The 13,648-nt window shown below is 28.4% G+C and overlaps 1 protein-coding gene across 7 annotated transcripts in view; it reads left to right on the top strand.

The window, feature by feature from the left end:
* Positions 1 to 12,741, top strand: part of LOC145319078 (glycine receptor subunit alpha-1-like) — an 85,862-nt gene extending 73,121 nt beyond the window's left edge. For 3 of the 7 annotated variants that reach the window (XM_080160944.1, XM_080160929.1, XM_080160923.1), the window contains 4 exons: positions 275 to 400; positions 1,637 to 1,678; positions 10,085 to 10,203; positions 10,902 to 12,739. In XM_080160944.1, the coding sequence (XP_080017070.1) occupies positions 275 to 400; positions 1,637 to 1,678; positions 10,085 to 10,203; positions 10,902 to 10,911 (297 nt within the window). In that variant the 3' untranslated portion in view covers positions 10,912 to 12,739. Of the gene's footprint in view, positions 1 to 274; positions 401 to 1,636; positions 1,679 to 10,084; positions 10,204 to 10,901 lie in introns of all 7 variants that reach the window. The other 4 variants (XM_080160953.1, XM_080160936.1, XM_080160965.1 and 1 more) reach the window with 2 other exon arrangements.
* The last annotated feature ends 907 nt before the right edge of the window (positions 12,742 to 13,648 follow it).

The following is a 13,648-nucleotide window of genomic DNA, read 5'->3' as shown; positions in this document are numbered from 1 at the left end:
CCCTTGCAATATTTTTATAGAAATTTTCTGGCCGTTGAATTTGTTGATCCTTTTGAATTTCTCATATTTTCCAAAGATATGGCTTTCTGCAACTATGCAATAGGCTGACAGAAGACTTTGTAGAGCAAATCTTCTAAGAAAGTGTTAAAAATACTAAGATTAACAAGCTCTGTGAATTATGGTCATTTAATTTGATTTTATAATAATGATTTTTTAACCTTAATCCATTCGGGACATTTCCTGTATCTATCTATCTCCGTTTTCTCGTGTGCAGTCTGCGGGTGGAGTCGGCGAGGACGAGAGTGTTGGTAATGGTATATCTGCGGAGGACAGTCACCTTGACCACACTGTACCCGCTACTAACAACAGAGCCTCCAAACAGTCACACCAGATGATGAAGGTGATTCTAGAGTTCACACACGCACACAATTACTTCTGTTTGTGTATAGACGAGCAAAGTTATGAGATAGAATTACTTATTTTGTCAGTGTATGCCACAACAAAACAAAAAGCCATCATTATGAAATAGCCCATATGGAATATTTCGGGGGGGGGGGGGGGGTTCAACTGGTGAAATAAGTTATTTTGTCCAATTTTTTTTTGCTTTTACTAATTTCGATTAACAAGTATTATGCTTTTTTCATTTTGCAGCCCTTTCTTAATATTTCCGTTTATTTACCGGAAAAGCTATCTTTCACATAAAATCACCATGACAAAAAAGTAGAAGCATATACTAAGGGTAAATTCAACATTAGGAAATAGAAAAAGTACAAAATGTATGTTTTAAGATGTATCGTTTTACGCAATAAGATAAAAAAAAAACTGCACTAGATTGACTTTATTGAACAGTAATATGGGAAGTTCAAAAAATCTTTTTTTCCCACTCATTTAAATAAGATTGATAAAAAAGCCTATTATTAAATTAAAGGTCTGTTTGACTAGCTTTCATATTTCAATATTATTTTTCATTTGGGACCATACATCCCTGCTATTTAAACGTTTCTCATAAATTATGTTTTTGTTTTTGGTTTCATTTGATGTGATACATCTGCAGTCCGCTTAGATTTGTCCTCTAATGCAGTATTATACATACATAAACTTTTAGTTAACTTTTTATAAAATAATATTTTTCATTGACTTTTCTCGTCTATGCATTTTAACTCACACGTTAGGATCCTAATAATATCCTGTTACAAGTATTGGTAATCAAACAATTAGGTTTAAAAGAATTTTGATAGACATGAATATAGCTTTAAAAAGTAAAATACAATTACTTACAACATCAGAGGGGTGCATGCACAGGAGATAATTAAGATGGTGCGCGAAGCGCCAATATGAATTTAACTTTCGAGGTTATTTTACTGCAATTCCAACCCACCCCAACCTCCAACCCTCCTTTGTGCACGCCTCTGCTTGCCTTGATATCGTTAAGGAAGTACGCTTATCAAATTGTATAATATTTTATACATTATTATAATTTCGCGCAAAAAATGTAGAAAATGTAACTTACAATTGTACTTTTCTTAATTGATATCATATTAGACTGATATTACTAACAAAAGATACTTACATAACTATCATAGCTTTACAAACAAATTGATAAAAAAATTCTAACGGCCAAACTGGTTTTTACTAGCTGAACGCTGAGGGTTACTATACTATGGAAGAAACTATGAAGGTCATAAGTATTTCACATCTAGCACGGATGGCGGGTTATAAATAGTTCTCATGACATTTGAAAGATTTATTCTAAGATCACAACTTTTTTTCCTTTCTGGATATCATAAATGCAAAAAATAGACTATTACCACTTTAAACTTCATGATAAATCAATCTTTTAGTATGTGGGCTATTTTAGAAACTACATGGTTGTATGGTCCTCCTTTAGTATGGTCTACTTAGAAGCGCTGGAAAGTGTCATGTGTAACGTCATAAAAATAATCCATCCCTTTTTAGGGGTTGCCTTTCATGCCTCCTTTTTGGGTGTAGTTTTATGACGTCGCACATGACACTTACCAGCGCTTCGTCTAATTCATATAGCAAATATGATATCAAGAAAAGACGAAAGCCTAATTTTACTCGTAACCTTAGAATAATCTTTCATTAGAGATGGAATATTTTTACCTACCAAATATAAACTGTCTTAATCATTTATTTTTTACCATCAATCGAATGATAAAGAAAATTATTCCTAAATTTCAATTATCTAAAGCTCAATAGAAATAGCAGGAAAAATTGAATATTATTTCTTTAACTCCAAATGATAGTAAATGGTTTGAATGTTTTTTCCTGCTATTTTTAATATTTTATGAACGATCTCTTAGTGTTTATTAAACCTTCTAAATAAAATCTGTAGTTTAGTTATGAATTAAATTCAAATCTAAAGTAAGCGGCCAGTTACTTTATTTTCTAGTATAGTTTATTAGATCGTTGACAACAAACACATAAATGAAAAAATAGGGTTAAATTCTTTTTTTTTTGGTTGGCTTTAAAGGGAAGGAAAAAACAAGGAATAATTCTATGAATTTATTTCTATTTTATTGGATATTAAACCATACTAGAAAATAATTTCCGTTGCAGTTCAGAACCTGTTTGTATCCATCAGAAAATAATTAGATTCTGAGCAGTCATTAAAAATTAATTATTATTTCAATCAACCTAATCAAATAGATGTTCATAATTTAGTTTTCAGTGTTTGATGTTTTATGTTTCTTCTTGAAAACCTCGCATGATACAGAAAATTAGTTCACTCAATGATGATTTTAGTTGTTAAGAAAATGCATGTATACTGAATGGGATACCATTGAATTTATTTGTTCTAGGTTCTTAGATGTTGTTTATGTTAAATTTTGAATGTTTTAAGTATACTTTTAGAAGTCTGGATATCCTTCAATTAGAACTGATTTTTTTTATTTTCTATTATGTATTTATGTAACTCTTTATATTGTGAATATTATAATCGTAAGTCTGAAGGTCCGTGGCGCCTAATATAAAATTAATGATATGGGTCGTAATTCTAAAAATGCATATTTTTTTATTCATGAAAGATACTCTGACATTTCTATGTAACACGATCACTTGCAAAAAAAAAGTGTTTTTATACACAGAAAAAAAACTTTTCCTTATCTTGAAATTGAATTTATACTTAAATATTTTGAAAACATAAGTATTTGATAAAATGATATGTGAAACACGTTCCAATTTCTGAAAGGCCTAATTTAAGATTTTGAATATAAATGCTACAGGGGGAAGGTGTAGGGAGGTAGGGGACATTGGGCTCTTTATTATGCTGGTCCCCAAAATTTATAATAACGTATAATTTGGGGACTATTGAATTTTGATTGGTTGGTTTATTACATAGAGTGTTCAAAAGTTGTAACTGTAATTTTGTGCATAATCATTGGGAATGTACATCAACATATCGGCCATTAGCTTATCCCTTTAGATCCTTGGAGAATATGGATGAGAAAAGAAAGAGTTAAAGCGAGATTGCATAGAAAGCCAGCTAGACTTTTCGCTATTCATAGAAAAATATTCATTAGATTTTAAAATTTTATTTTTTCTTCACAAATTGCACATTTCTTTGTCCAAGGATTACAACAAAATATTGCAAATAAAATTTAAAACATTTGCAGGGCTAAAGGGATAAGACACTCGAATAAATTGTTTATGTTATTTTTCTTTTTAAATGCATAGAACAATTTATATTTATAGTTTTCAGTGAAAAATGATAGCTTTTAATCAATACATAGACAAAATTTTCTTTTTTATCTAGAAAATTTTGATTATCTTTCATTGAAATATCCTTGTTTTCCTAAATGTTTACTACCTTAAACAACTCCCATAAACAATGCTTTTATTAATTTAAGTCAGCTACTCTGAACTTATGTTTAACAGCTTCGTTTAAATAATTAAGTTATATTTATAAAGACTAACAAAAAAGACCTCATTGAAAATCTAGTCATAAACCTTCCTAGCCAAACTTTCTTAAATTTTCCAAGAGAACCCGGGCTCCCCCCCCCCCCAAAAAAAAAAAAAAATTACCCACCCAAATTTTCTTTCTTTTACTTTTAAAAACTACAATTGATAGTGAGGGGGTCGACGACACCCCCCCCCCCCTTCCTCCTCCTCCTCCTCAAGGGCCCACAGATTAAGTTTAGTCCTTGTTTTATGAAACCTGTTATGGATGAAGACCGTTGCATTTAATGAAAAAATAAATAAATTATAAATAGTAATTTAGCTGTGTTCGCGTAAATATTTTTTATTCTTGTTCAAAATGCAATCTTTGTGCAATCTGTATTGTTAATATTTATAACTTTTAAAAAAGGACAAACAAATTTTATAAACAAATTTCAAACAATTCCCCAATATTTATTGTTCATTTTCAGCAATTGTATAAAATTTAGAAATGTAAATATTGAAATCCTAAACAACTACTTTTCTTTTGATAAAATGTAAATCATTCTCCATTTTATCAAATCTAGGCAGGATAAATAAATCTTTTTTGACCTTCTTTGTGCTTTGCTTTGGGAAACAGGTATATGTCATTGGCAAAAAATCAATCATTTAATACAATAATTCGTGATTATATTATATGGAGTTAAGTCTATATTTCTGCTGCTCAAATGTAGCCGCAGTCTCGGTTGCGCATACTGAAAATTATGTCGTCCTTTGCGGATGACAAGCTCTGAGTTGTAAAGAAAAAAATAATGAAAATAAGCCATCCTACATTTACCTATTCCTTTAACTCTGGGTTTAATTTGTGTTGAGCATGATTGGCTGATTTATGTCTTTTTTCTTTAGCCTTGTCTCCTAATATTTTATTTTCCAGGTGAAACATTACATTACTTACAAGATTATCTAGCAACATTTCATTTACGCCAAGTTTGTCTGCTAGCATAAATCATTCCAATACTAAATAGTATTTGCTTTTTTTATTATCTAGCTTATATTAATACTGTCTTCTTGTCTGTCTGTCTACTTTTAATCTTATGAGGTTAATATAAGATTGATCTTCTTCCTTAAAAAAAACATAATTATTTCCCTGTCATTTGACCTATGTCTCTTTTATTTTTAATGAATGACCTAAAGTTTTGTTCTTCATGTTTTTCGTTGCTTTAATCAAAACACTTTACATATAAAAAATTATATAAGAATTCATTAAAAATTTTGCTTTATTATATATCTGGTGGAAATATTTTTCGTGAAAGAATTCCAAGTTCATGTGTTGAAGACCTGACAAAATTTTATTATTTTGCTGCAGTGAAAATTTCGTGTCCTCACAGCAGGGTTGCGGAGCACTTCTCATTTGGATTCAGTTTGATACATTTCTGCAATTTTAAATGCTCAAAAAATCATTCATGCGATTTTTTTATATGGCATCTTGCGTTTTTCAGCTTTAATTTATTTAATTTTAAGTTATTCCCAAATGCTTAAAGATTTACATTATCATTAAATAGTTTGTATTTGAATGCATTACAGGCTAAAATATTCCCCCACATATATAACACGCTAAAAGTATTGAGATTTTGGATCTAATACAAAAAAAATTATAAAAATACAAAAATATTTAGTTTAAATGGTTTCTAAAAAATTCTGGATCTGCCCTTATGGCGTATACTTATTCTTATGTTGTACAAGAAAAAAAAACATTAAAAGAAAGAACATGATATGAAACGTACAGAAAAATTGCAACTTTTCTTGCTTTTCCTTCAAGATATCATATTTAGTGCTTTTCATGAAGGAAATTATTAAAAAGATCATAGTATTTTTTCGGATCTTGCGCAGTTAACATAAAAATGTTCCTAATATAGATTATCTAAAAAATCATACGATCATTGCATTGACATAATTCATACTTTCAATAAAATGCAAAAACAGGAAAAAAGTATTCATGAAACTCAAGTAAAAGAGTCATTAATTAGAACAATAAAAAAATCAATCATACTATACGAAAACAATTTTTTTGAGTACTGTTTAAATTTTTGGTTTTTGTCAAAATTAATACTTATGTGCCGTTTTAAGGCATATAAAGAGACAATCATACATAGTTCATATGTAGATAATCTTCGCCAGTTACAACCATTACAAGACTATTATATGATTGTAATGCATTATGTATAGAAAATATACATGAAGCATTACATACCATACACACACATATACAAAGGTATTGGCCATTTCTGTATGCGTGTAATAGTTATGGAGTAGGGCACACTTAGCTTCAAGAAAAAATGTCTTTTGGAAAATTTATGGAACGTTTCTTAACATTTGAGATTTAGATAAACTTCTATCTTTATAACTAGCGGCTACGCCCCCTAGAGGCCTCTAGGGGCACATGAGGAAGAGAGAGTCGAATTTAATAATTAAATTTCTTATTTTAGATTTTAAAAGAGAAAGTAATTTTTATTTTTTTGGGGGGGGGATTTTTATTTTTTGGGGGGTTGGGGGTGTCCCAAACCCCAAGAAAATAGTTATAAACCTTCCCGGGACCTCTGAGAAGCTACCCTGTTAAGGAGAACCCGATCGGTTCAGCGGTTAGCGAGATCCTTTGGTACAAACATACAAACACACAGACAAACATCCTGTTACTTTATTATAAGGATTTAAATCAACTTTACTTTCACTTCCAAAATATATGTTTTTACATGAAAATGATAAATTGTTAATAAATATAATTATTTATAAAAATAATACACCATATAAATTTAATGCTCAGTATACAATTTCTTTTGTGGGGTTAAAATTATCTGGGGTTAAACATATCTAGATTTTATTTTTACCCACCCCCAAAATAAAACTAAAAACTCGGACGCCCTTGCAGTAAGGCATCATCTTTAGTAAGCAAGTTTAAAAAAAAAACAAGAACTGTGTTGAAGCCCTGTGTGATTTATGATATGATCAATGAACCACTAGGCTTCGGTTAGAGTATTACTTCTTGGTAGATATAATGTTTTCAGATAAAGTGATGGTCCCTTAATGGAAATGTAATGTATTCACATATTTTATTAGTTCATAAAAGCTATCTAGTCAATAGTCAGGCTTTTATGCGTGTCCAGAAACTTTTTTATGGATAGAAAACATAGAATAAATGTGTAGGTGACTAGAATACAAATTAATGTTTCTTTATAAAACTCAGGCATTTTGTTCCATTTGACTTACTTTATTGTCAACTTACTGGTACGCCCCATAGGCCTCTACAGGCGCTTGAAGGTAGGATAGGGGGTGGGGGCGATCTAGAAGAAGCTTAACTGTAATTGATCATATTAATTCAGCCGTTAACAAGATCCATAAGTACACACAGGAAGGCATCCTCTTATTTTTATAAGGATGTGTAGTATTTTCATTTCATCCTCGAGTCCGAACAATTTATGCTGAATACAATCTAGTGTTAAAGAAATTGTCCACAGAAACGAAAATGATAAGCGGAATTCTTTTATAGCCAACAAAAATATGTATCATAAATTTCTATATTAGCAGCCAACAGCCTATAAAACAATAGAACAAACTTTATAATTCTTAATGGAAATCATTGTTAAAATTTTTACCAAAATATCATACTTTTAAAACTAGAGAAAAATTGATTTATCTAACATTGCAATTTTTGTACTCTGTTTCAGCAAAAAAAAAGCCTATTTGATTCTTGTTCAGATTTATATAAGATTTTTTTATCTTTTAATAAGGTTATTTCTTGAGAAGAAATACCAATTTTCTATTGAGACCAAATTTTGTAATTGAAATAATTTCTGCAAAAGATCACACAATAAATCCTGCATTCGGATTTGTAGAAACAAGATTAATTACGCCCAGAGAAAGCGACGCTTTTTGAAGCATTAACGTTTTTATATCAAATTTTCTTATTAAAACCTTTTGTATGCTCCAATATTCTAAAAAATTGAAAATTTTAATAGTTATTTATTGCATTGTGTTATGGACAATTTTTAGCAGACAATAAACGGAAAAGTACAAGATTAATTTCGGTTTTGTTGGCCCCGAGGGGCTGTAGGCCCGGGCTAACAAACTAACAAACAGGTTTTTTTTTAATAGGACAAAAGTATTGCGTGCATTTTTAAAATTAAAATTGCGTGGCTTGTGTTAATAGTAGAAAAATGTTATGCATATCGTTAGAATCGACATAAACTCTAGTTTTTGAGTGTTTAAGAAATATTCCTGTGCTACGTATAGTTTAGGAGCTACGTGGTAAAATATTTCAACTTAAAACTTTACAACCTTTCTCACATTTTCCAACGTAGCTTCTATACTACAAATATCATGAATATGATACATATATTTCCAAAAACATTTTCTACTATTAACACAAGCCTCACAATTTGATTTTTCAAAATGCACGCATTTTTGCACACTCTTTAAATTGCTCATAATCTAAAAATCTTCCAAAAATAGGTACTTTGGAAAAGCCGGTTTTTAAAGTATAATTTGTTGAAAATCGATAAATATTTTTTTTTTATACAAATTGTCCCTACCTAATGAAGAAATTAAGATATAGATTATTAATTTCTGTCAATGGCAAGTGGGTTATATTAAGCAATACTTTTGTCCTATTAAAAAAAAACACCCTGTATACAATATGATTTTTCATTTTACTATTCGTAAAAAATTGTCTATAGTAACACAAACAAAATGTATTTTTTAGGTTGTGCAGCACATATTTCCTAATATATCATCAAAAGTTGTATATGCCCTTGTGCTCTATACATTTCCAAATAAGGCTATATAAAAATTGAAATTTTCCCTTAAATAACAACGGAGATTTTTAGAGCTAAAGTTTTGAAAAAGTGACTGAGAAAAAAGTAACTTTTTACATGAAACGATGTTTTTAGCAAAATTAAAATAAAAATGTTTTGTTTTGTTATCTGGAGAAACTTTATACAATAGTGTAATAAAAATTTAGGTTTTAAGTTCAAAGTATTTTTTTCACATATTTTTTTGAGTCTCTTTAGGTTAATCATATTTTTAAAAACTTACTTTTCAAATAAAATTGTATTAGATAAAACAACCAAATGAATAAGCAGGAATATAACAAGAAATATATTTTGGTTTCATAATCCTAACTCTAAAATCAAAAAGGATATCACTAAAATAAAATATTAAAATAATGATTTTTCTATTCTAAAAAGCATAATAAGCCATTTCCCGAATGATTGACAAGTAAAAAAGGGGGAGGAGTAGCTGTCATAATTAATCCTATTGATTTATTTTGGTGAGAAACAAGATAAAAACAACATGAAATTCGCAAATAACCTGTGGAATAAAAAAGAAATAATAAGTAAACTTGTTTTTCTTTGTATATTATTCTTTAATTAGCAGAAATATATTATGCATCCATTAAAGAATATGAAAAACAAAAAAAAATTCATTTTCTCAAGATCTTTTTAGAAACTTTGGCCTTCAAAATCTCCCTTTATATATTCTTAAAATCAAATTTTTCATCTTTTCCTAGTATAAAATTGTATAGTGAACAAGAACATTTGCCACTTTTGATGATACATTAAGAAATAAGGGCTGCACACCCTGAAAAATACTTTTTCGTGGGTCTTACTGTATGATACGACACGATACATGGCTTTTCAGTATGTCTGAGTGGCGGTTTTAATTTATTAAAGGTTTCGAAGCTATACTAAAAAAAGTTTTCTAATTGTTATTATTTGTTTTCATCTGCATGAATCTAATTTAGACTTCACTTTTTTCATCTTTTATCTAGTTTTAATATTTACTTATCATATATACTGTTATAAACAAAAACTTTATAATATATTATTTGTCAATTATATATCTATTTAAATAGTTAGATTTACAATACAGCCTTATCAAAAATCCTTTTATTTTATTCAAGATATTATTTAAATCTATATACACAGCACTAATAAATGTAATTTTATACTTTTTCACGATATAAATATCTTATAAACCTAACTAATTATATTATTAAAGTAAGTTTAAACCTCTCATATTAACATTAAGGCACGCCTAAATGTATGTTAGTTTTTTAGTCCAATCTAGTTGGGTCTCTTAGATGTTTTTGTTTAGTTGTTATTTCATGTAATTAATGTAATAAATATTTCAGCATAATGATTCCCTGAGTGCACACAAACAGGCCCTGTGTGACAACATTGACGCCTGGTCTCTGTGGCTGTCACCTCCCATATTCTTCACATTCAATCTTGTCTACTGGATTGCCTACAGGTGAACTACACACACGCGCGCACTGGTCGTCCTTGTTATGTTAGACCTCACTAAATTCGATATATTAATTTTATAATAAAAATTGTATTTTAAAAAGAACTCTTTTAATAACAAGAAAGCTATTATTAGTTCTGCCATTTCTTTACTTTTATTTGAATTTATGCATCTTTGATTTTAACAAAACGTTTGATATTGAACATATGTTAATTCTTTTTAAAAGAGCTTATTTGAAGCTGTTTATAGTGCTTATAAAAAAATGACGTCATATTGGCCTATCATTGGTCAATTAAAATGTATGTTGGCCTGGCATTGGTATTTTAGTCTGTGTATTGGCCTATCATTGGTCATTTTTATTTAATGAGGTCATTTTTTATAGGCATTATAAAAAGCTTTGCTTATGTAGCTTTTCTAGTATTAATGTTAAACCTTATATTTTATCATAAAATATGTGAATAAACCAAAGACATTTAAATTTCAAAAATGAAGACCAGGTCGCTTCTTTCAGTCAACCTCAAACAATTTATGTTTACCATTATTTCCCTAAATGGGCTTTGTCAAGTATAAAATTATACCATATGATATCAATTCATCTATTCTCTCTCTCTTTTTTTTTCTATTTGTATCTTGCAATACATATACAAAAGAAATAAAGTAATACTGTAAATAATTAATAAATTATACATTATTTATTTTTCTAGTGTCTTCTAGAGTTGTCCCAAGCAAGAAGCAAAAAGAAAAATACAGTAAATAACTGAAAGAAAATAAATATCCTATTTTTTACAAACAAATGTTAATATCTAGCTATATTATGATGTATGGATACAAAATGGTCTTATGTTCATAGTAGCTAGGTTACTCTTAAAGTTTTGGGTTATAAAAATGGTCGGTACATGTGCACATATGACTTACTCCAAGTTTAACAAATAAGCTTAGTATGAAACTGCTACATCATGATTTTTTTCAAAAATTGAACACAATGAGTTTAATAATTTGTATCCCTACTTTGCAATGTAGTAAATATAAATTAATATTCCTACTTTAAAAACAAAACATTGTCAAATTTAAAAAAATGAAGTTTCTCATAAATGTCAATGTTTAAGTCTTATAATTTTTAGGATATCATAAAATTAAAGTAACCTTCAGATTATTGTTTTAAAATTTATAAGCAAAGGTTAAGGAAAACTGCATTTAAAACATTAAATTACTAGCTTAAATCTAACAGCTTACAGAAATTAAAATTTTGGCTTTAAAAATTTTAAAAAAATTCTAAGGTAAAAATACAAATGTAAAAACTGAATATGGTTTTATAAATTTATGATATCCTACTGTTTTTTTTATTTTTATTTATTTACTATATAATTAAATGATAATAAATTCCTTATAAATATTATATATAGTTTTAATTATCTTAATATGTATAAACATTGGTTTAATTTCGTTTTTCCTTATTTGTAATGGAAGGGAAAATATTTATGGGTGAACACATATCATTTCTGGAAATTAGACTTCTATAGAAATCATCACAATTCATAATCGTTTGGTAATGCTATTAAAGTAGTAAATATATTTTTCAAATAGAGCTTTATTAACCAGAAATGCTTGCCTTATAAAATTGGGGATTTAATTAAATTTTTATTTTATTCAAAATGACTTAATATTGTTTATAATTTTTTTTTTCATTCTCGTAAATACAAAAAAAAGATAATCATCTTTTCTAAAAAGTGAACAATCAAACATTCAATGAGTGACTATATACATATATATTATAAAAAGAAATCAATTTTAAACTTTAAAAGTTATATTTTCTATGCATTAAGAACTGTAGTGATGATGTGAATTGATCATGAGAAATGTTTATGAAAATATTGCATTGTACGCCACATAAATGAATTTATTTTAAATGATTGTAAGACACTTATATAATTTTTCATTTAATTTATCAAATCTATGAAATTCAATCTGATGTTTTAAAATCAAATGTCTAATATTTGAATTACCTAAAACCCCCATAATAGTATTTTAAAAATGATTTATTCAGTTTATATGCAAATCGATACTTACCTTTCACGTAAAGTAGTAAGCTTCTTTTGTCTGTATCTAAAGATCTCGCTAACCGCTGAACCGATATGGTTCTCTTAAAGAAAGAAGGTCCTGAGTTGGTTTTAGGCTATTATATTTTTATAATAAAGTCTGGGTATGGATTTAGGCTTTTTTTCTGACCTTCCAAGTCCCATATCCCTTTGAATAGAGTCTCTAAATGCTAGGGGCGCATCCTCTAGTATCTAAGAAAGTAAAGCAGCTTAAAATTTCTCAATAATTGATTTAATCCTTTTGAACTGAAACTATGTAAGCTAATATTTTATTCAAAAAATCATAATATTTCATTCCCTACTCAAGGTATGTCTACCTTGCCAACTGATATTTAGTTTTTATTGAAAATAATATTTAAATATATCTTTAAAGATTATGGAGTGTTTTATAATCATTAAACCTGGATATTTATGTAAATAAAGTGAATAAATAATATATCAAATTACATTATTTTTCATCAATTATTTTAGAAGCAAATCTATTCTTCAAGTTTAGTACTGTTAGTCATGCTGTTAGAAGGAGATAGAACAGTCGTAGTGTTGAATGAATATATATGTATTATTAATTTAATGTTTTACGCAGACCAGGTTAGAATTGAATATGAATTAATATGTTTTTATTTGATAGCATTAAGGTATTATTAGGGTTGTTCGACATTGTTGCATGAACCTTCTCAAAAGAACTTGATTTACGATCACAAGATACATACAATACGGGAAAAAGTTTAAACTTTAAAAACACTTTAAAGAAGCTCTTTATAGCGCCAATAAAAAATGACGCCATTCAATACAAATAACCAATAATAGGCCGATACACAGACTAAATTACCAATGGCATGCCAGTATAGATTTTGATTGGTCAATGGTAGGCTATTAAGACGTCATTTTTCATAGGCACTTTAAAAGCCTTTGTTTTAACTTCTTGTATTAATATTTGAATTATGAACAGCAACAAATCTTTCAATTTTTACAAAGATAAATAACAACAAGGAATAATAGAAATTGTGTAAACTAAACAAACAGATCACGTTTCCAACAACAAAAATTAACAAGGAAAAAAAGAAAATAATATTTTTAACACCTTTGTTTGTCAGATTGATACAATGATAAGGTGACAACATTTACTTTCATTAACAGAATAATAAGTAAAGATTGCAGTATCATTCATTAAAGAAAGATATAGAAAACTAACGTATCTGACAACGAAGAAAAGAATAGTTATTTCTCGCATCGTATCATAAAACGCGGATATGAAATGTACAATTAATGATTAAACCAGTTTTTAAGCCGAAGGCACGGGCTAAAAAGCTAGTTTTTAATCTTAAAATTGTAGATTTTTACATTCGTAGGAAACG

This window comes from Acartia tonsa, chromosome 1, assembly GCF_053477335.1.
Source record: "Acartia tonsa isolate MP-2025a chromosome 1, ASM5347733v1, whole genome shotgun sequence".
Classification (NCBI taxonomy): domain Eukaryota; kingdom Metazoa; phylum Arthropoda; class Copepoda; order Calanoida; family Acartiidae; genus Acartia; species Acartia tonsa.
This window is presented reverse-complemented; position numbering and strand designations above follow the sequence as displayed.